Below are 24642 nucleotides of genomic sequence, written 5' to 3' on the forward strand. Positions count from 1 at the left end.
AAAAAAAAGGCTCCTAAGCTGTTTATGTAGGACTGAATTTATTCACTTGTTATCAGTAAAACTTTGTTTAGATAATCTCCCTACAATAAATTTTGAATTGACAACTACTAATATACGCTCCAAAAGAGCTTTTTATAATCTATGAAATCTGTGATTTTTATAATCTATGAAATCTTTTATTCCAAAACACCCAATGGGTTCTATCATCTCACGTATTCAGACGAGGCAGGGTTGATATTTTTCTTTTTTTTTTTTAAGTTAAAAACAGAATTTCAAGTAACATAGTAATGAAAATTATCTTAACAAATAAATGAAAATCCTGTTTTTATTTTTCACTGCATCTTCAACACTTCATGCAGAAAGGCATCACGTCATCTCAAGTAAAGTATGGCCAAGCCAGAGCCCATTTGTATTCCTAAAACTTGCTCAACCAAGACCAATTTTTTTTTCCAAGGGTAAACACCATAGCACCTTCCCTACCTTGTCTCACCAGTCTGAAGTAATCTTCAAACCTTGCTGTTTTATTCCTCAGAGACAAAATCCTATAATCTTTCCCACTGCTAAAAGCTTCTTTTTGAAGTTAGATAGTTGCATCATGTATTACTGATCTATAGTAAATTCTTTTCTATATGCATCCCAATCCCATCTTCAGGTGGTTCACAAAACCTGCTAGCAGGATTTGAATAAATAAATAAATAAAACTGCAGTCTTCGGTGCTCAGGTAAAGTTTGTTCAGCATTACTGAAACCACTGCAGAAGGGAACCTTTACACATATACAGGAATACAAGCAGAGATCTGTGGCATTGCTCACAGTCAGAACTAGATTTTCTATGTATTCATCAAAAAGAATAAATAATAAAATACTACCCAAGACAACATATGCACTGGAGAAATCTCCAGACACAAATTATTTCATCTCTCTCAATAACAAATGTATTCACCTTCATAGACAGCATTTTGCTTTATTCTGCAAGACTCAAAGAAATAAGACTCCTTGCTTGACTGATGAACATTCCTGTACACGTAGAGGTCATTTAAAAAAAATCACTCTAGGCAGCTTCATGTTTCCTCCTTTCTGCCAGCTTTTTCCGGTATTTCATCACAGTAGGCAATTTCGTACTGTAGGGAAATTGTTTTTAATTTGTAGGCTCTGCACCTTTCATACATTTTCAGTTGAAAATACTTCCCTCACAAGCCTGCTTGCAGCTTGTCAGTACTCTCAGTACATCTTCATCCATGTTCTTATGGAAGAAGCTATGTAAAATATTTGTTAAAACTTCTATTCTTAAAGGCTTTTTCGGGAGAGAATTTCAATTTCAATTCAGAATTTCAAGAGAATTCTTTTGTTTCGATCCCAATGAGATACTGCAAGCAAATGTTGTGAAAGCATTAAGATCTGCATACAAAGTTACTCACTGCATGACAGACATGACCTGGTCATGTGTAATTTTTGCAAGCAACAAATATTTGCTTTCCACATGCTGTCTTTGAGTATTAACACCACAAAAGAAGGAAATTAAGTCTAACTTGAGACTCTAATTTCCTCAGCAGCTTTTGAACGCCTGCAATTTGAAGGAAAATTATGACTGGAAAATAATGAGACAGGGATATTTCATGTTAACATCAGTCCTTAAAGGTGGTGACTGCCTCTGTTCAGTATATGCTGAAAGAACTAGGTACTGCTTATTTTGTAGGCTAGAAAGGCAGGGAAAATCACTGCAGAGTGTTTGTCTAAGTGGTCAAAATAAGACTAAAAATCTCCTGAACATTAAAAAGTTGTCATTTCAGAATTCTGCCATTTTGGAATTAAGACTGAAGCTCTAACTGAATAAATATGGGTAACTTTTAAAACATTAAATTAATTGATATACTGTGAATAAAATCACTACAGAAACATAGAATCACTATATTTAGGGAGGCTACATCAAGGAAACTAAAGTTGCCTTTGGCTGTAATTTGCAGGGTTCAGAGGCTTTTCTGAAAATGCTGATGTTCTGGCTTTGTATGTGTGATTTCCAAAAGCGAAGCTATCAAGCACAGCAACACAAAAGGAGGCCACAAACGTTCTTTGGCTTTCACTAAAATTCCCAGTCCTACTTCCTTTATAGTTTTTAAGAAAGTTCTATGAAACTCCTAGAATTTGTACTGATGTTAGAGACACCTCCTGACAACAGTGCTTGTTCCACCATTTCCTCTCTTCTTCTGACCAAAGAGAAATAAATTCCAATCAGTATAAGCCTTTTTTTTTGTCCCTTGCTAATTTCACAAACAAATTACTCTGCTAAAAGATCAAGTCAAGCATTTTGCTTAAGCAACAGAAAGCAAATAGATCCTTGAACAACCTGAAAGCATCACTAAAGTCTTTCAGAAGATCAAACAAAATAATGAAGTTAACAAGCCAAAGATGCCCCTATCTGAAAGGAATGGCTTAGCTGAGAAATTTGTAGTACAACGATAACAAATTAATACAACTAAGAGTCAACTTGACTTTCACCATTAGCTTTAGTAACTATTAAATATATTTAAACTACCTTAAGGAATATAACTCCTATGGCAGGTAACTGTGAAGTACTTTGTCCCTTTTTCTTTTTTTTTCCAAACTATAAATGAATGTTCTCAGGCATGACAGAATTTGTCTAATAGTACCTTCCAGCAAATTCTGGAGTAAACTTTCCAACAGAATTGTAACACTGGACTTGAACAGCACCCTACATAGGTAAGCAGCTAACAGCTTATACCTGAAGAGAGATATTTCAGCTTGGGTCAGTACTCAAGCTGATCCAAGTCCATGAAAAAACAAATAGGAAAAAAAAAATTAATCACACTAGTTTAAATTACTAATTTAATTTATTAGTAGTTAGAAGTCCCAACCAGTGTTCATCCCGTTATACTGCTTGTACCCTAACTACTTGCATTGTGTGCACATAGTTAGGGTACAACTCTTTGCCTAAAACATCAAAATCCACCACTTGATTTTAACCATCCCGTAAAAAACATATGATGCAATCCGTCATAAAGAAAACAAATATTCTTTTCCCAGATATTTATCCACCAAGAAAAGCCCTTCTAATGAAGATCAGTATTGTCACATACTTGCAGCTGCAGGTTTTCACCAGTATCCTAATATAACAGGATCAATCAAAACGAACAAGTCTCTTACACATTATAAAGCATTCTGTATAAAACATCAATGTTGCGACTTCACACTCTTTCAAAAAGTTTTACTATTCAGATGGGTACATTTCACACAAAATGTGGTGTTACACACTAATGACATGCTCAGCCCGATCCAGTCAAGTTCTACATAGAACAACTGCATGGAGAGTTCTTCCTAAACCCTAATCGAGTCTAAGTGGAAACCTGGCAGTGAGGTGTTTAACTGAGCCAACAGGTCCTTTCATCAAGCCATGAGCAAGTCCCAGCTCCAGCTGAATATACACAAACACTTTTTCACATCTTAGCACATAAATGCTTCAAGAAAGCACTATTTCCTAAAATCCTATGAAATTCCCTTTGAAAAGATGGTAAGATTCAGACAAGAAGAGGATGAAAAGTAACACATCAAGGAAAAGATGAAGCACATTTCTTACACTTCTGGAATGCCTGTGGTGCTAAAAGGGGCACTGAGAACATGAAAAAAATAACAGGAGCATTAGTGTTTCTGAGTGCTGAAACCAGGGATTGTAATACATGATCTGACAGTTCTTGTGGCTACAAAATGTTGCAGCATCCATAACTGGGAAAAAAGTACACTCAGATATCTGAGGTCAGCATTTATTTTCAAAATACTTGACAGCTGTTTGTTGTTGTTTTTTTTCTTGTATAATTTGCAGAGATTGCTACAAGATGTTCACATAATGACTTCTATTATTCTATTCTAGCCTTGCAAAATCTCCTGGTAACCTGATGCTACTATAAAAGAGCCTGCTATAAACATGAAAATGACATTAAATTAGAGGTGAAACTATTAAAAATAATTCTGCAGCCCACTGGACTGTGATGAATTTGTCTCTGCCCCTTACTGAACATAAAAATGCTAAAAAAATAATAGCACCATAAACTCCACTGGGGTTTCTTATGTAATAAAAATTAAATCTGTTCATTAAAATTCATCCTAGAATGACTTACTACAACTGTTGCCCTGTTACCTTTGAGAGAAATCTAAAAAAAGAAAAAATGGAACAACATTAAGAACTTGGAAAATTAAATAACGACTAACTTTCATAGGCTGCTCCAAAAGTAATGCCTCATATTTTTTTCCATGGAAAATGCAACAAAGAATGCAATAACATTAATTGATAAAGAACATTCTCACCTACAACAAAACATTCTTTTTCAACAGTCACCACCATTAGCTATGCATTTTTTGCCAGTGATGAACAAGAGCCTGTGTGCTGCACTCATAAAAATCTGCACCTGTGGAAGTGAACCACAGTTGCAACAGCTGAAACACACTACTCACCTCCTCACTGTGCTCACATCTACTGCTTGGTCTCCACAAATGTTCAACAAACACTGATGAATGCCAGTGGGTACCATTTTTTCCACATGGAGGAATTCAATTTCACCTCTTTGATTCACATGGACTTCCATGTCAGAAACTACTGTCTCAGACTGCCCCTCTGCTGCCTTCTGCCACACAGCAACACAATGCAATGGAATACTGGCAGGAAGGTTTGGTTCAACCTCTACTGCTATACAACCAACATAATAAAACCGGAGACATTACATTCAGAGCAGCCCTTGTGCTTTGTACTTTTAGATTTAAAATTTTAATTATACTTTGGATAAAGGATTTTTCATCGAGCTCTGAGATTTTAATGTAATAAAGTGATGAAGCAAACAAAAATATTCCTCTAGCAGTATATTACAGAAAATAGGTTTTACACAGGATTAAAAAAATCAAATATGACAAAGTCACTCAGTCACTACAGCTCTGTCAAGTATCATTGTATCGGAAATGCTTAAATTCGTCTGTTTAATCTTTGGTAGGTAGACCATCTCAAAATGGCAAAATAATCTAGAGTGAACAAGAAAGTTTGAAGTGCTGGTGCTCAGAAGGAAGATGATTATACTAATCATTTTCTTGCCCTCATAAAATGCTTTTAGCCTAGTGATTTACTTTGCTTCTTAAGAAAGTCTTTTGAGATTCCTTTTCCAACAAACATTATAGTAGAATACTACTGTCACACTGTCATTAAAAGAAATAAAAAATATTTTTTAAAAAGAAGACAAGCAAAATGGAAAATTAAGGTGTCAAACTATAAATGAAAGAATTTAAAAACCAGATAAAATATTTTAGTTTTCCCTCAAACTGCAGCCAGTGAATGAAGAGATTGGAAGAAATCCACTGTTGATTCAGGAAAAAAAACAAAAAAAAACAGAAAACCACCAAACAATTCAATTCGAAGGCATTTCCCGAGATCTGATGAGCAGCTACCTGAGGAAGGGAAGGAATAGGAGAGCTGAATGCAAGCTCAGTCATGAAAACCTGGCATCCATTAATTTAATTGGGAATTAAAGTAGTCTCACATTAAAGTAGTCTATCTGCCTGGAGCAGCTGTGGTGGGATGTAGGGAATGTTACTGCAATATTTGGATAGATTCTCAAATAAAATTGTAAAAAGGGGCCAGTAATTATAAACAATATGAGAATTCAGATCTTGGCACTAAACTTTGTTTGCAAACTTGATGTTTTTATTGCATTAACTTGTTTAAACTGAATAAGCAGCATGGCAATTTAAGGTACTTGGTATCATGAAAGTATAACTTGTATTAATGTACATATTTGTTTACTGATATCTTATGTGACATTTGTCTCTGCACTGAAATCATCTGATACTTTCACTTTCTTCTAATGCTTCATAATAGAATGGTATTGTATTATTAATTTGCTTAAATGATATTGCTTGAATTTACGTGGGGCTACATAAATTTGTTGATTACACTGTAATAAAATACCTTTCCCAATACATCCAGCTCATTAAGTCCCCTGTATGGGGCTGCTGAATCACAGCCTGAACCTTTGATTGATCACCTGAGGCGAGCAATGAGTCAGCCACAGGAGCACAGGTGAAGGCAATTCACCTGTGCTGCAGGAAGGGGTGGAGCCTGGCTGCACCTCTCCTAGACCCATTTAAGAGCTGACTGCCAGTGGGGAAGGATCTCTCTGGAGATCTGTTCCATCAGGAGTTAATCTTGCGAGCCCTGGGACAGGGTGAGTGACTTTCTCTCATTTCTCCAATATAAATTATATTAGCCAAGCTCCTGGAGATAGATAGATAGACAGACATATACACACACCATCTGTATACCCATTGATTATACAGTCCCCTAAATTAAAGATGGTAAAGTTTGTGCAATGCTTAAAGAAAACATTACACTAAGACAATAAAAGTACAGGTAATTTAACCACTAGTTGGACACAAACATAATTTCATGCTGGAATTTAGACACAATATTAAGCATCTCTGTAATTATGGAAGTAAATCTCATTGGATTATTAGAAATCCTGTGGTATATTTCCCACATTTTGCACAAATTTATTTTATTAGCCCAATTCTATTCTATTCCAGCAGCTAGGTTAACAGTCCATCATTGTTTGTTGCATATTCTGAATTTCAGCCCAAAATGTTGTGGAGAACTCACATTTAAGAGTAAGTCCATAGCACACATTATTTTGGTGAGAATCAGCAACAGCTGGAGTGAAAAAGTGCCGACTAATAAACATACAAGTTAAATATACATATTTTGATCAAGACAATATATGGTATACACTCACCTGTATGTTCTAATTCAGGGAGCCATCACGATTCTACATTTGTAACAATAGGGTTGCCAGCAAAATTCTATCAAATTATCTTACATTGCTAAAAATATTCAAGTAACAAGATTCCTCATGGCCTACATGATTGCCAGCTATATGTGAAAGTGTCTGCACACGGAATGAAAAGTGCAAGATAGTTTTTATGGTGGGTGCCTTTATGTTCCCTTACTTCAGCACTAATACATCACACATTCATTAGCAATGCTGTTTTACGTGCATTTCTCATACCATAATGCACCACACATCAGTCACCTCCTCTTAATACATGGCTCACGTTCTTGGAAGGAAACAATACTCTGCATCCCTTCAGCCACTGAAGCATGTATCATTGGTGTATTATAGTGTGACTGACTGAAAGGAAACATGAGTGTTTTGTATCCATTTTTGGTTGTTTTATGACCTTTTATATGAGGTGCTCCAAACTAAAAAAAAAATTCAGTTTCTATTATAAATCTCACTGTTAACGTTACAAAACTACAGGAGGTTGAGTTGTTAGAGACAGTAGAACAAGATCATATCTGGTGATTGTTCATCTACAACTGTTGTCTTTCTACTTTCAGGAAATATTTCATGCTATTCTGCATTTGCTGGTTATTCAGATTGGACCATCTTCTGATGTCAAAGTATTTACAAGATTTTCTCAAATGACACAATACCTCAGATACAGTTGGCCTCCTGTTCGCATGGACTGAAGTAACAACTACACATAGTAATGCTATGTTTTTATCTGGTCACAAGTGGCTACGTTATTTTGAAATGTTAATTTAACTTTCAACAGTAAAAACACGGCTGAAGAAGAAAACTTTCTTAAGAAAGCAATTCAGTTTGTTATTAATTAATATAATTTCATCAGTAAAACTATGCATTGGAAATGAAAGTGCCCCCAAAAGTTGCAATGTCTGTTTAGTCAGGACGCATTTAAGATGTGTGACTGATCTGTCATATAAAAAAAAGCTGGATTGCTAATGGAGAGGTGACTGACAAATAAGAGCCATCGGGAAAGCCATAAGACACAGTGTGACCTTTAAATGAGTTAACTGTAAGCATAGCTGTCTACTGCAATTCTGTAAAATGAAGAATCATGTTTGCTTCAGAAGACTTTCTGCATTTTCCAGCTACAATAAATCTTTCTTTACATTTTATATTTAATATCTTTACCTTAGTGTTCAGTCTAACGAGCAATTAAATTTGAAAAAGAACAACAAGAAGAATGAAATGCTTATCTTGTTCATTAGCAAGGTGTTCATTTGAATCTAAGGTATACAATCATATGACAGAGTTCAAATGACAAATGTAATGTGCTTCTTTGCGACCCATTACTTGCAGACTTTAAATTGTGATTCAATGGCCCAGCAAAACATGAAAATGCGCCCGGTGCTACTGAAGAGAAACAGTCTGGATTCATTTGATTTTATGAGACAGCCACATCACCGCAGAAGCAAATCTCAGCAAGTTCGTTTCAAGGATGATGGTATCAACACAAAGACAGTGGATGTCACTGAACTGGATAATAATCCTGCCCAAGATATTGCATTAATGATAGAAAATACAGAAATATCTCAACAACACAAATTTTTGTTACAACCTTCATCTTTTCCAAAGGCTCAGAAGGGGCTTCAGAATATTGCCATACAAACATCTCCTAGCCTCAGGAAACACTTCCCTGTTTTTAGAAGAAAAAAACTGTTGGTAAGCAAATCACTAACAGAAATGCCAAGTGAGCCTAAAGACTGCATTCCAGTAAATGACAGTCTTTCTGAACAAGACATTATGTCTTCAGACTTCTGTTACTTAAGAATAAGTAGCCATTTGGAAGATGGATTCAGGAATATTCAGGTGGATGGTCAGTCAAGTCAAAGACTGCCAGAAGCACAGAGAAATGGACATATCCAAATCCACGATTCCTCAGTAACAGAAAAGACAACTGCTTCTACACAGGTGCCTGAATACATTCATGTGAATTTTCCACAAAACACTGATACTTCCATGGATGCATCAGACACAAACATGAATTTAAGTAATTTACTGCATTCTTCTAATTCTTCTACTATCATAAATAGTAATGAAAACAATGAAACCAGCATGCTGTCACCTATTTCTGAAAAAATATGCCCTTGCCTAAGTGATTCCACTAATGGCAATGATTGTAATCCTCATTCTGACTCTTGTGAAACAGCTAACAGTGATTCTGAGTTACTTGTAGTCAGCAAAGATACAAACAGTAAAGAAACTACTCCATTATCACCTCCATCAAATCAAAGTTCATCTCCTTGTTTCCTCAGAAACTACTTACAGACAGTAGAGAATAAAACAGATTCCAGCTGTGTGACAGTAACAAATGATGATCACACAGTAATGTCATCGACCAGCAGTAATGCTTCAAAATCTGTTTCTTCAGTTAGTACTGAAACTGAGAAAAATTCTACTCTGTCTGATGTTTCCCAATGTAATGGCTCTTTAGAAGGATTTCACACGGAGTCTTATCTGCCAAGGAATGAAATAAAACCACACATCAACAAAGAGATTAGTGAAATAAATCAAATTCATTTGACACATGGTGAACTATGTGCTCTACAAGGCAAGCTGCAGTCTGTAGAGGAGTCGTTGCTGTCAAACCAGGAGAAGATTAAAGTCCTTTTGAATGTAATTCAAGACCTTGAAAAATCCAGAGCCCTCAGTGAAGGGTACGGTGCATTTTAATATCACTAATTCATCAAAAACCTGAAGCAGATGTTATCGCTCTTTTAACCTTTGCTACTATATTTTTTTCTGTGAAATACTCAAAGATGAGTTCGCAAAAATAATCTCATTCAGTTTTTGAGGAGTTTGAGCCTTTACAGAAAAGCAAGTCTCTTTATGGGTTGCTTTAATTATCACTGCCTTTAGTAAACTGAGCGAGAGACATACTTTATTAGCACTCTTTGTTATTTAGATTTATGTTATCAGTTACAATGCCAACACACAGCTGACAGTCTCCATCTAGCTAAAATCTCTCTGCAGCTGAACAACAAAACCCAACAGTCTAATGTACTAAGTAATATAACAAATCTATGGCAAGTCAGCTTTCTCTATCAAGGTCAGATATGCATTTAGTGCCAGAACAGACCTACTGCTGAAACAGTTCATATCAGCAAAACCATGCTTCTGTTCAATATTAATTCTGCTTTAGTGAGTGAGCAAAAAAATTAGTGGCCAGTGCACAACATCTGCAGGCTTTCATTGTTGGGACTATGTTATTGGTTACGTTTCGTTGTATCACTTATATCCACTTAAGGGGAATGCCTTTAGAATGGAAAAAGGCAAAAGACCACATTAATTTTTTGAATTAATTTTATTAATTTAATCTTCAGTGTGTTAAGAAATCTTTGCAGGAAGTGAAGGTCAGGGCTTAAAAGTTATTAAAGCTATGAACATAGAGCATATGAAGATTGTTAGCAAGACTCCTAGGAGTCTCATATTTTAGAATGACTGCTTTCTTCAGTATCAGTAAGAATGCATGATCTGTATTCAGTTTTAATGAACAGTCTCATATCTATTAGCCAAAGTCACAAGATTATTTATGTAACATATTCACAAACTATAAATAATATCCATACTACCCACACAACTCATGCCGGAAGACTCAGGAGCAGATATATTCATATGACAAAATACAATATTAAATATTTCTGTGGTCAAATTACATATTAAAAATATACTATTAATGCTCTCCAAACCATTAACAACAGTTTCAGCTTACAGTAAATGTATCCTAGATGCATTTTAAAGTTGTCTTTTATGATAATGTAGTATTTCCATCAAAGAATTTTTATTTTAGGGAAAAAAAAATAAAACAGCCAATGTATCTTTCAAAGAAACAAGCAAACAAGAATTTTGTTTGCTTTTTAAATAAAACAGTGTGCAGTCTAGGTTATCACACATATAGTTTTAGACACCACATAACTGGCTTAATGTGCTGTGCCTGGATGGGATGGAATTAACTTTTCCCACAACATCTCTTATATTGCATAAAACAGCAGCACTTAGACACGTAAAGTAAATCATTTGTGCACAACTGGCTTGTGCATAAAACTGGATCCCTCATGTTAGCATTGCATTGTGTGCATCAATAGTATTTCCTGACTACAACCTGGTAAGCTTATTTTTGTCTGCAACATGACAAAAAGGCTGCCTTGAGATATTTGTGCAGGTTCAATTGCACATAACAGTCCGGAACATGACAAGGACTTACCCACTTGACGACAACCCAGGTCTTTGCACACATTTTCATGTGGGTAGAACAGGTTTGTGTGGCTATTCAAAAACTTAGCAGGATATGACTGATTGTGGTGACAATCACATATGTCAAAATTTTCTTACAAGAAAAAAAAGAGCTATTTTCAAAGAATGCTTGAAGGTTTCTTAATGCCTGGAAATATTTTATCAAGAAGTCTGTCAATGTACTTACCAACACACATTACATGAACAACTGTTTGTTACAGGCGCAACTTCTACCACACTGGTCAAGACCTCAACAACTGCAGCACGTGTCAGAACACCGCGTGTATAATTTACAGGTACCATGCCTTGCACAATTTTCTATTGACTGTATATCTCTCACAAATGTACAATACAATGTCCTGCTCACAGCTGTAAAAGGTCTGTTATCATTAACCCTGTTTTTTAAAAAAGAAAAGGGAATATGAAAGGAGCTTTTGTTGTTTCTTTTCTCCCCAGGTAAAGAGCAATTAGCACTGGTGTTATCAGAAGATACTGCACTTTTGGAAATTCAAACAGAAACTTCCATCAAGGTTTCATAGCATTACTATTATTATCATGCTTTGAAAACCTTTGAAGCTGTTTCTAATTATGAAATTCCCTGTATTAGATTTTTTGAGATAAAATTTCTGTCATAAATTTGGATCTTGGAAAACATAAGCACAACATTCTCCAAATACCATTATGCACCAGTTCTTGTCTGCGTGATGCAGAACAATGAACATATCCCCCTTCTTACTTCAGCAAAGGCTTATTTATTATTATTTTGAGACAAAGTACTTTGAGTCTAAATTACTTTAACATAAACTACACATGAATTTGTACTCGGATGAACTTGGTAGTACTGTGTTCTAGAAACTATACCAATTCCAAGTGTTACATTCACATTAACACAGAAAGTCTTTGGTTTTCTGCCCATTAGCAAAAAGCGAGGAAGTACAAAGTCTCTGTAATACTGCACAAGTAGCTGGTCCTCTCAGCAATGGATTTTCTAGGATCTCAATCAATTGGTAAACACACTATCCAGTCAATGCAAGCTCTATTATAAATCAGAATACAAATCTTAAGTTGATTCCATAATATTGCATGGACTCTTCAAAGAATGCTGAACAATTGCAGCGTAATCAGACTGGGAGCCCACATTTCACCATTCCAGACTCCCAGTACTGATATACTTTGTAGACAGAAGAGAATGAAAAGTAAGATGTGTGTATAGTCAAAATTTACCATATTATTTTTTAGGCCTCAAATGAAAAGATAACAAGTATGTATTCAAATCAAATTTAGTGGAAAAATTACAATGCCACTATTTTAATCCTGTATTTTGCATTTATTTTTGTTGTTTAAGGGGCATTTTAAAGCATGTAGCAGCTGATCAGCTAATGAGACAATGGCACTCTACTGAAAGCACATGCCAATTTTACTTTTTTTTCCTTCATAATAAAAAAAAAGCTTTGATACACACATCACATTATGGCATGTTGTGATGTTTTTAAAATTCATTTAAAACAAGAGAAAATAGTGGAAGAAGAATTTGCCAGAAATTTATTATGAAGATCAAGAGTTGAAGTCATACAAGACACAAGTTAACAAGCAAACTTGATTTGAAAGATCTCCCAGCATTTCCTTCTCTTTAAAGATATTCCTGTGTTCCAGTGGTTCTACATATTTGCTTGTTTTCATTTAAAGAAATAAAAGGTATTCTGTTTATTTCAAAGAGTATTGCAGGCTTTAGCTTTTGCCACCTTGTGAGCACTATGCTTTAACTTTTTTTATGGATATAAGCAGTAAATTATACCCACATTGATGTGTTTTTCACACCACATTTTCTACATAAACCCAATGTATTAAAGAGCTTTATTTATTAAAGAGTTTAATATGCTTGTTCCATAAAGTCAGAATTGGACACAGCATTGGAAATTATTGCTCAAAATATAGTTCACTTGTGTGCTGAAGCCTTAAACCTTTGGTAGTAAGTTTAATATTTGCTTTTCTCAAAGCACTTGACATTTCACAAATACCACAACTCTTCTGAGATAAAAATTTCCAGTGTTCTCCACTGTACACGTTGTTCCAGGAAGTTACATGCATTATCCAACAATATGGACTCACTCTGTATAAAAAGGAATAATCAGAACAATAAAGACTTCCTTTATTAGATCAGTGCCTTTGAACACCCCTGAGCTGACAGAAGATACAACTTTTTGTTGGATTCTGCAGGAACACACATTACATAGAAATTCTGTAGAATTAATATAGAAATATCCCTTTACCACAGGACATCTTCTCTCTGCAGGAGAATAAACTATGCTTCTTATGCTGCCTTTTCAGTTTACACAGTTGCAATACAGGAAAGATCTTGAGTAAGAAGCACAAATATATGAAGTAAAGAACAAAGAAACAGTTGAACATTGATGTGTCTTTTGGTTTAGTAGGTACTTCTTAATGCTAAGATTGCCTGGAGGCTTATAGAACAACACTTAGAAGAACACTAGCAAGAACACAGATCCTGCCTTTGAAGAATTATTGGTTTTAAGAGAGAACATAAAACAATAAAGAAATGTAATCATTTCCATTCTCATAGAAACGTCTTATAAGAAGCAGTTACAAAAAAATTTCTGAGTAACTAATATCTGATGTTCATTACATTCTGAAGGAAGTATTTGCGTTTATCAGGTTTATTCTAAACAAATCCGTGCAATGGGTTTTGTGTAATCTAGAAAAATTCCATATATGTATTTTTTCTATTTGCAGCATGACTGTTGTCTTTGAATATAGAACTAAATGTTTCATCTTGTGCTCTCTTCTCCTGCTCTTCAGCAACCTAAGTCAGTAGTGATTCAAACACAGCACAATGATGTGTTAGTGTCACTGAATCTTCCTTATCATACACAGCCTAAGGCAGTCAGTACTAATCTGTATCTGTTAAAGAGTTGATTATATGAGTTACTGAAGGAATGAAGAACTTTTCAGTCTTACAGCAGAAGCAAATTTAGACCAGACTGTAAGTTTACCTTCATTACCTAATCAGCAGGGTTAGGTGAAGTACCCTGGGACTTCCAATCTAGATCATATCACACAAATGTTTTTATTATAATAAACACAGGTGGGACTGAAAACAAGCAGTTACCTCAAAAAAAAAAAAAAATCAAGGAAAGTTATTAAATAGAGACTGAATTGATCTCTAGAGACAGTTTCTCCAAAATACAAATCTGAAACCCTGAAGCAGGGAAGGAAAAAGGAACAGAGACTTTCCCTTTTTTTTTGTTTGTTTGTTTTGGTATTTGTTTTTATAAAATACCATTTCCTTCTCTGGCGTTCCTGACTTGTGACTAGTGAATAATACTATGTTTCAGCCCAAACCTGATAAAACTGAACAGATGCATCTGATAATATTTTTTTCCTCTAAAAATGCTTGTATTATGAAAAATAAAACAAAAGGCCAGTTTCTTCTTGCTTTCCACTCCTCCAGCAAAAATCTATACTGCAGATAGAGCTGATATAAATCTCATTCCTCTTCCTAGAAAATGTGGAGATAATAAAGAAAAAGCACAGAGCGCTGACTCCTTTTTTGTTTGTTTGTTAAATTATACTGGTTGCATCAAAATCCTCTTTTCCACATTGATACTTTTGAGCCTTACTTTTCTTTCTGTGCATATACTTGCTCTTATCATCTTAACTCTCATTTTACATCAATAATAGTTATGGGCTTCCATACAGACATTGTGAGTAGAGTTCTACTTCCTATTTCTTCCATAATTCATACCACTTATCTCAAAGACTTATGTATTTATGTTATTTCATACATATTTTAGTACTTACTGGAGATGAACTTGTCACATTTAAGATGTGAATGTTTTGAATTCATGACAGATACATGATTGAGTTAGGTAACAGAATTGAAATCTGAACATTTAATAAAATGCACTGAAAGATCAACAATATTGGAGTTCTTATCTCATGTAAAGAAAGAGGATTTCTTCAGAAAATATTAATAAATAATCTTATATTCAAGGCAGCAAAATACACTGCATTTTAACCAGGCTCTCATATTGAATGCCACATTATAACAGAACCACAGAATCATAGAGGTTGGAAGGGACTTCTGGAGATCATCTAGCCCTATTCCCCCCCTGCTAACACAGGTCCCAGGTTGCAGAGGAAAGTGTCGAGGAGGGTTTTGAGCATTTCCAGAGAAGGAAACCGCAACTTCTTTGGGCAGCGTGTTCCACTTTTCTGTCACCCTCAAAGTAAAAAAGTTCTAATGAAGAAACAATCTGTTCTAATGAAGTAAGCATTTAAAAAGGGAATTATTCACTTATTAGCTCACATCTCTTCATTTTTCTAGCGTAGAATATGACTTCAGACAACAGGAAGGAAGATTTCAACAGATTTTGAAAAGGCTGGATCATGCAGAGCAAAATCCAGCTTCAGCTTCGCCTCAGAAGCCATCATTTGATCATCCTCTTCCCGAGAAAAAGGAGTTAAGGAAGAAAACAAAAAAGGTGAAAAAAAAATGCTTCTGGTGGATTTGACTTCCTTACAGATCTTAAACTAAAACAATTTTTATATTTCAAAAGACAATAGAGCAAAAAGAGGTTTGGAAGCACAGAACTGAAAATACACTATTATGAAATCACTAAACTAAAGAATATTTAATTGAGTATCAAATCAGAAGAATTGATTTAAATTATATCACTGAATAAAGACACATGAAGAGACTGTTTCTGAAAACGAAATTTAAGTTTTCTTTTTTCTTCTTTTTTTTTTTTGCTCCGGTGATCCTCACATTCTTTGTAAAGACATTTTTGTTCAAGTTCAAAAAAAAAAAAAAAAAGACAATGGTAGTCAAACCTGCAGACTTCATTTCATATTCTTAAGCAACATGAACTAAAAAGAACTTCACTGATCTTTGAACAGACTGCATAATCAAATAAAAGTTCAGGGGAATCTCCTCAGAGGAGCTAATTACAATTATTTCACATCTCCAGTGAAATATATTGGTTGTTGTCATCTACGATTTAACCATAATGAAGAATTTCAGGTTCAAGTTTTATTCTGTTCTTATATCAGTTCAATTTGAAAATGAATTATTTCGAAGTTTCTCATTTAATAGACTTTTGTTAAGTATCTTAAAATTTAAAGGAAAAAAAAGGATATCATAGTAATTCTAGATCTAATTTCCTTCCTAAATGAGGTCCAATTAGATCTTTTTTAGTTTTAAGCATCTCCAGTGATGGAGAATTCATAACATCCAAGGGCGGCGCTTTCCAGCATTTGTCCATCTCCACAATGAAAAGAACATCTGATTAGATTTTACTGAATTCTGACTTGTACTCATTACATCTTGCTCTATCCCAATGCACCTTACCCTGATGAATAGAGAGGAATAGCCACTTTTGCCTCTGTACTACTAAAACACTCACCTAATTCTTCCTCATTGCATTTAATATCTGTATTGCTAAATCAAAACATTCTAAGGTGTTTGTTTATTTGTTTTGGTTTGGTTTTTTTGCTTTAGGAGGGTAAATGACTTTATTAAATACAACATAGATAAGTGAATATTAAAAAAATTTGTTCTGCAGAATTTTTCTTAAACTCTGGTTAAACAGTTCAAATGATGCCAGGGTCTTCAACAGATTTACCTTTAGATCCTCCTTTTTTATACCATATATTATTAGTTCTGTAATATTAGTTAAAAATGTCTATTCTTTTTGTACACTTCTGTGTTTCTCCAGTGCTTAGGGTTAACCAGACATTTGAAAACACCTTAAAAACAATTATGCATAGATGTCAGAAAAGACCAAAGATTACAAAAACCAGTCTTCATTTACAGTGATGCTATGTCATATGGCTTAATCATGATTATCATGATATTAAAGGACAACAGTTTTAAAAATAATGTTAAGTACAATCCATATGGAATTGACAGACATAGAATTATCATTACTTTAAAGACCTTTTGAAGGGAAAGCTGTACATGCAATGTTACTAGCAAAGTATATGCCTTTAGTGAGCCAGAAAAGTTTGTCAATAATGGTTTGTGGATATAGTAGGCACCAGAATTTATTAGATAAGAGTATGTAATTTTATCACACCCATCTACACATACTGCTTATGCTGGCATTCCAACAGCATTCCTATTTTGCATTACTGTAATTGATACACTGAAGATCTATTAGTTTGCAAAGGTTTCTTGTGTATTAAAATATCACTTTAAGATGAATATCTCTGGGGGACAAAGGTACAATAATAAGCAATACCAATAAAAGCAATACCAGCAAAACCAGTAAGTTTTTTCTTGTACTAAGCTGATTTTTAATGACCTGCTATTATGTGAAAGTCATCTGTTTGTCCTTTTTCTTAAATAAGTACAACAAGGCTCATTTTAATGTCTGATTTTGTTTTTGCATGTATCCCTTCAATAAAGACAAATTATTGAATTTAAACCGATCACAACATTTTGATTTTCCACATCACACCAATCAATTCCTGGAGTAAGTAAAACTGCACAAGAACACAAATATGCTATTTACTTTAAGAAAGTCCGTTCAAAGAAGAAGGGCACTAAATCCTTTCTTATGACCTGAACAGACACAAATAATTCTAAAAAAATGAAATATACTATTTCAAATGGTTTCTGTTTTTTTTTGTTTGTTTGTTTTATATTTTAGTGTCTTATTTTGATGAAATTAAGAACTACAGACAATTTTTATCATTAATCTCCCAGTCAAAATGAGTCTTTCCATATTTCTTACTCAGTTATTTGTTTCTCCCTCAATTAAAAAAAAATGCTTTATGTATCCATGAACATGAAAATCTCCTTGTAACATCATGCAGAGCAGGAGGTAGAGAAGCACTTAAACTACCCAGGCCAACTGGCTCTCAGCTCTCAATGCTGCAACTTAAAAATATGAACGTGTCTTTCAGACTACCTCTATGCAGCACTTTCAAAGTCACTTCCTTTATGACACCTATTTACATGGAAAGAAAATATGAAATCAAGAGTTCACCTAAAGCACTGTCCTTCATAATGCTGAGTTGGCCCAGAGTTGTCAAGAAAGCTTATTTTAATAAATAAATAAATGAACACAAAGCATAACATAAGAATGCGGATAAGGTAAGAAACCATGTGCTATGAGAGTCAGCAGGAGCCACTTAAAGAACTTCCTACCCAAACAGCTTCTAGAAACGTGCATGGACAGAACTCATCTGGCTTCCAGAAGCTCTGATACTATGAACAAAAAGCCCACAACAATTTACTTAAAATGAAGTAAAGTATGTTAGAAATAAATTATTTGTACAAAAGATTAAGCATCATAGTTTCACAATAAAACCACATATACCAAAGGCAAGAGGTTATTACAGTGAGTTTTCTCACTATATCACACAACAGACTTAGCACAGAAAATTTTAAAACAACATTGGAGCAAAAAAAAAACAAACCCTACTGGTTAAATTAAACAGTAATAGTGAGAAGACATCAGCACAGCATGATAGCAGGATTGGAAAAGCAATGGAAAGGGTAGATAAGCAAATAATAATGGCTAAAGGAATTTTCCTGACTTAATAATAGTGTAATGCCTGAAACCATCACCAGAGTAGGAATTAAATGTTAAAAATCAGAATAAATAAATTAAAAAAAAAAACCAAACCACAGCTAGGTGATAACGCTTGCATACAAAATACTTAAGGTTTTTCTGAAGACGTTTAATCAACAACTACAATATGCAATGTATGAAATACTGTACAGCACATATATTCTAGAACTACTTTAGTTCAAATTGCTGTTTTATGGAGTCAACCTAACTTTCCTTAAAAATTCGAAATGTATGAGAGGAGTAATAATTGCTTTCTGTCATGTACTGTCAGGTCATGCAGGGTTTTTTGTAGTTTCATGTAGCTCTTCTGAAAAAGTCACAATACTTAGTAATTATGCTATTTTAGATTCAGAATATCTTTCTAATGAAATATATCACCAAATGTATGTTTTGTAAATCTTTATGTTCTTTAAATGGGGTGCCATCTTTTAAAATAAAATCTTTTTCTTAGGTTTCAAGAGTTGATAAATAACAAACAATATTTTGATTTCAAAAAAAGTGAACAGTTGTTCTTTGGAAAGAAAAAAAAAGGGAAATGAATAAATGGTTTTTTCACAAAATCACTTTGCTGTTTTTCTAGGTAGAGAAAATGTCTGAATCTGAAAACTGAACAAAAAAGAGGCTTTAGCCAGTCCAATTTTAATATATCATTTTTTCTAAACATGTCAGCTCCATAAAATGGTTTTTCTGGTCATGATCTCCTAAAAGAGTAGTTCTGGTTATTAAAGCACTGTGGATTTTTTGTTTGTTTTGTTGTTTGTTTGGTTTTTTTAATCCTGGGAATTTCCTTTGAAATGTTCGTTGTTTACATCCAGAAACTTTACTTTTATTCATGTCCACGGCAGAAAAGTAATAAATATAAATCTCTGCCTGATTGTTTTTTTATTTTCCAGCAAAGTCTTGATTTGTACAGTATCTTATACTAATGTTGTCAAACTTTTCTTACTAACAATTAAACCCTCTTGACCTTTGCTTAAACTAACAACGGGATGAAGATAAGCTTTGGACTACCAATAGTGACCTTTAAAATGTCTACCATGCAAACAACACAAAAACAATGTTTTGTTTCTATAAACAAGCTGATACAGAATTAAGTACTTCCCTATTCTACATGCTTCTCTATATTTTGCTTCTTTAGTTACGTCCATGGAACTTCATTGCACCACTGTGTCCTTTAAGTAAAAGTCGAGATTCACATCAAGAGTCCAGTACAGAATGAAGAGTTAATCTCACAAATAAACTCCTCCTTCCTTATTACAAACTTAAAAGCACTTCAGTGATAATCACTAAGGAGACTTTTTGTTTGTTTCTTTTTCATATTTTAACTAGTGGAAACAAAGCAAGACACCATGATAGCCTTTAACCACCAAAACATCAAAACAAAGCCTTCAGTGCCATTTAAGTGTCTTCCCTTCAGTAGCTGCAGAGAGCTGAATTACTTACCCATTACAGCCAACTTCTCCTGAAGAGATCATGTCCTTCTTAGTCTGACCCTTTCCAGTAATTGCATGAACAAAGCTCACAGCACCTTGTTACCCGCTGTGCACAACGAAGAGCCTTCCCCGTGGTCAAATGGTGTTGTAGCAAGCAAAGATCAAAGCTAGAAGTTCTAAGCCAAAAATCCATAGCTCCCTCTCTGCTAACAATCTAGAAGGTTACAAAAACCTCCTCATCTCTGACAGAAGGCAAATAAATTTTAGCAGATTTAACAGCTGCAATTATTTAAACTTGCAAAGAATTACAGGTCTTGTAAACTGTAAACCTTGTCCAGCTGCAGCTATTCTGTGTCCCACCTACACTGACAGAGCACATCATGCTTTTAGCTACTTGAGCTCACCTAAGCATTCTGCAGAAAGCCACACTTCCTGACTATCTGCCTCGTTTCTGAAAGATTGATCAGTTAGGCTTTAAAGAAGTTCTGCCTATCAAGAGTTTTGCCCATTAAAGCTAACCTGCAAAGTAAGTAACTGAACTGAAGGCAGTATGCAGAACATGAAATGAGCTTGTTTTCACTTGTGCTCCATTTCTGACTGCAGAGATTAATTTGTTCTTCACAAAAAAGAATAATATATACAAAAGATTATCCCATTATCCCATTATGAGGTCTTGCCTCAGCTCTAAAAAATCCTTCATTTTTGCTCTGAGAAACCTCTATAACGTGATACACACATACACATAGGTGATGGTGAGCATTATTACCATTCAGACATCCGCATGCCTAATCAAATTACAGAAGATGTCAAAAAAACCCTAAAATACGTTAGTTGACTGTAAGCAGCTTGTTTCTTAGTGTTTACTAAGTATTATGATATTTTTTGTAGGATTAAAACAGTTTTATTTTGCTTCTGCATTTACTATTCATGGTATGCATAAATACTACTCAGTGGATTGCTTATGTCATCCATAAAACTCTCATGATGTTTTCTTTGTAAGTACAGAAAAGATTTTCAAACACTAGAAAACTGACAGGTTCATTGTCTTCTCATTCAAAGCCTCCTCCTGTTATGACTACATAAAGAGAACAGAACAGAATTCTGATGCACAGAGAATAAGATTTCTGAAACTTGCAGATGTAACACTTGGGTATTTCAAGCAACCATTGGCAAATATCCCTGAAGAACTCAGCTATTAGGAGGCTGATTATTAGGAGAAAATTACACTCTGAATGGCTCAAAAACTGCTATTTTGATTTTCGAGATCAAGAAAATACAGAACTCTTCCAAAGACATGCAACACATCTCTTAAGCTGAAACAATCAAGTAAACGCTGTTGATGATTTTGCAGAATAATGCAATTCTCTAAGATTAAGATACAATACATATCTTCTCTTCAGTGCACAATCTGAAGGACAAGTTCCAGAGTTTCTGCAGAACACAACTGGCTTGCATTCTCAGAAGTAGTCTAAGTCAAGAGAACTACTTGTGATGTAGGTACCTAAATCTAAATAAGTTGTAGAATCTATCCTGGAATATAAGCCACAGAATACCTGCAAATATCTCATGCAACTGCTCTGTTTGAGCACATCTCCACATATTTTTCCTGTGTGCATTAGGTATCAACAGGAAGAAATGGAGCATCCAATTGAACTGTTTATATAGGAAAGCAATTAACTTTAGATGTAGAGGTTTTTGGCTTTGATTTCATTTGTTTGTTTTTTAAAGCTCTAAGCTCACCTGTCAGTGCTCAACTAAAATTTGGAAGACAGTAAAGTTGAACAGTGGAATCAAAAAGAGAGCAAAGCTTTTAGATCTTTCATTTTAAATCTCAAAAATTCCACAAATAAGGTCTCTGCAAACATTGTATTTGTATTTTTACAGGATAATTATTAAATAATCTTGAAAATATTAAAAAAAACATTAAAATATTACTCACAATTAAGGAATCATCTCGTCTCATTGTAATAACAGTTTTGTTCACTGTGCGTAATAACTGTACCATTATTTCTTGAATATGGTGATAAGTTGATGCCTGAAAACAACAAAAAGTAGTTTTCCAGTTAAACTCATATGTCTTGTAAAACATGAGACCAATTATTTCCATATTGACAGTTATTTAACTACACCGTGGAAGGAATAATACTAACTTCTTGTTCCAGTAATGTCAGTGGAATATTTATTTCAAATGGTGCAATTCAGTTTTAGCCCTATCCATTACAAACCCTACTTGGTTTGAAATTGTCACTTTCCATCTCTCATCAAGGAACCTGTGTGTTTTCCCAATGAGTTGTCTATAGCTTAATAGCAAAGCCCTGGCAACAGGTGATTGAAGTGAACTGTGACACTCTTCACATCTGTCAGTGGCCCTCAGTACTGTTTAGACCTCAAGAATAATCTCAGCTTGCACTCACAAAGTATATAATTACTAATGGAAAAAGTTCATTTCACTTTACTGCTTTATGAAGACACAAAAAGAGGTCTCCATTGCCTAAGTACTGGTCAATTGGGCTGGGACTACATAGAGACCCACTACAGGTCCGTACCTTGTTTTACCAACCATTCACCGACTTGAATCAAGTGACAGGTAGCTTTGCCTACCTATTCTGCCAGGGCAAAAAACTTCACAAACTAAAAATGGTGTTTACCTTCAGACAGTGTTCTAACACTACAGCTCAGAGCATATCATTTGCAAAGAATACTTTCTTTTCACCCAGAAAAGATTACCTTGTGACAACTACAACACTTAAATAGTTTCTTGGTTAGAACCCTATTCCTGCAGCTATCAAATGTAGAGATCAAAACTGGCAAGTCAGTTGGAACTGTTACTTACTGTGCTGCAATAAATATTCTATTATTTGGCCTCTTTTGCAATGTTTTCTTTAATCGTATTATCTTATGATACTTCCAGTATAAAAAAAGTGCAGAGTTGTAAAATGTCTCACTTAAATCACAGTCATCCTTTCGTGAAAAAAATACAGCTTTAAATTTAAATACCTTTAGAATGAATTAAGTATTATAATTGCTTGAAGACGTCAAGACAATACAGAGATGCTTGGATGTACTAATGAGCAACCCTTTAAGCAACTCTACAGTTTCTACTGGATCTGCTTTTAAAATCATTATTATTTCTTCATTTCTACATGGAATTGTTAAGCATTTTTCTAAAATGCTTTCTTTCATGGAATTCTTAAGTATACTCTCAATCTCATTTCCTGGAGACCTCTAAACTAATTTTCCAACCCAATTTAGTAGCTTTCATTAAATTACTAGGGCTTGAGTACATGCCATATTTCCAAGAACTGTACCAACAGTTTTATCAAATTTCAATCTTGCTTAATTGCTTGACATGTTTATCCTGTATAAAAATAAGTTCAGTTTAATTTTTCATGCCTCAAGAAAAACATACAAGGTATGTAGAAACTACTAGAAATCACGTGAGATATTTTCCTGCTATATTCATGATGTATCCATGCCTTTTGTCACTGTTTGCTCCTAGCCTCAATTGTAACTTACTTTACTTTTTAGAAGGCACATTATTTTTTTTCCTTGAACAATAAACACAGTACATTTGTTGAAACATTAACGCTGTACAGTATCACAAGGCCATGTCTAACAGCCTATTGTATAGTTCCATCTTAACCACACACTTTACTACAAATAGAAATTTTCTTTGTCATTTGGAAAAAAAAAAAAGTTACCTTCAAGTTACTAGATTTTTTTTTTTTGAGAATCTCATGAAATGGTTACATAAACACTTCAGTCTATGTAAACCAGAGCAGGATATAGAACCAGTTATGCTTTTTGTTATTAACTGCATATGGAAACTAGAAAACTGGCAGAGCAACATCAAGACAAGAACTGCTTAAAGATATTTTTAATTCAGTTCAGCAGAGTTGAAATCTGGAAGTAAGAAATAACATTTCTTACATTTCTAAATGTATTTAGAGTACCCTGAACATACACAAAAGAATAAACAGCCCCGAACTGTCAAATATGTAGCAGCACTTTGCACACTTTCACACTTCCCTTTGTCACAGGGAATTCACTTGTTTACTAGCTCACTTTTATTGTTTTGTTTTTTTTTTTTGCTTCAACCCAAAGACAAAGGATCTTATAATCCATGATCTCTTTTTTTCCATGTTTTGGTATATGCTGTACCTTAATTACAGTTCAGACTATTATATCATGGTTTCAAAATTAACCATAACTCCATCATTAAAGATGAATTCTATTCCGAGTTCACAAATAGTGCATAACATACCTTTCCTGGGAAAAGGAAAAACATATGCTCAAGTATTTAAAGATTATTTTCCACTAAGTCTTTGAATTTGCAGGGACACGTTAGCACATGCATTAAAACAGTCCATCACATTTCTACATCATTCAGGATATCTCAATTCCTACTCTTGGAATTCCTACTCTAAACAATATACAAGCTACACAACAGCCTTCAGGCTGCACTGAACCACATATATGCATACCAAGCAGCAAGACTTTGATTTCTTCAAATTGTTCTGCATGC

At 34.4% G+C, this 24642-nt stretch overlaps 2 protein-coding genes across 2 annotated transcripts in view; one reads left to right on the forward strand and one right to left on the reverse strand.

Annotated features, from left to right (window-relative positions):
- The window catches only part of INSYN2B (inhibitory synaptic factor family member 2B), a 28812-nt gene extending 11631 nt beyond the window's left edge, over nucleotides 1-17181 (forward strand). The window contains exons 2-4 of the mRNA XM_031555669.1: nucleotides 7387-9510; nucleotides 11308-11382; nucleotides 15432-17181. Of these exons, the coding sequence (XP_031411529.1) occupies nucleotides 8111-9510; nucleotides 11308-11382; nucleotides 15432-15618 (1662 nt within the window). The 5' untranslated portion in view covers nucleotides 7387-8110 and the 3' untranslated portion in view covers nucleotides 15619-17181. The remainder of the gene's footprint in view (nucleotides 1-7386; nucleotides 9511-11307; nucleotides 11383-15431) is intronic.
- The window catches only part of DOCK2 (dedicator of cytokinesis 2), a 159987-nt gene that overhangs the window by 80834 nt on the left and 54511 nt on the right, over nucleotides 1-24642 (reverse strand). Inside the window, 1 exon segment of the mRNA XM_010718884.3 lies at nucleotides 22057-22152. Within this exon segment, the coding sequence (XP_010717186.2) occupies nucleotides 22057-22152 (96 nt within the window).

Source organism: Meleagris gallopavo, chromosome 15 (genome assembly GCF_000146605.3).
Source record: "Meleagris gallopavo isolate NT-WF06-2002-E0010 breed Aviagen turkey brand Nicholas breeding stock chromosome 15, Turkey_5.1, whole genome shotgun sequence".
NCBI lineage: Eukaryota > Metazoa > Chordata > Aves > Galliformes > Phasianidae > Meleagris > Meleagris gallopavo.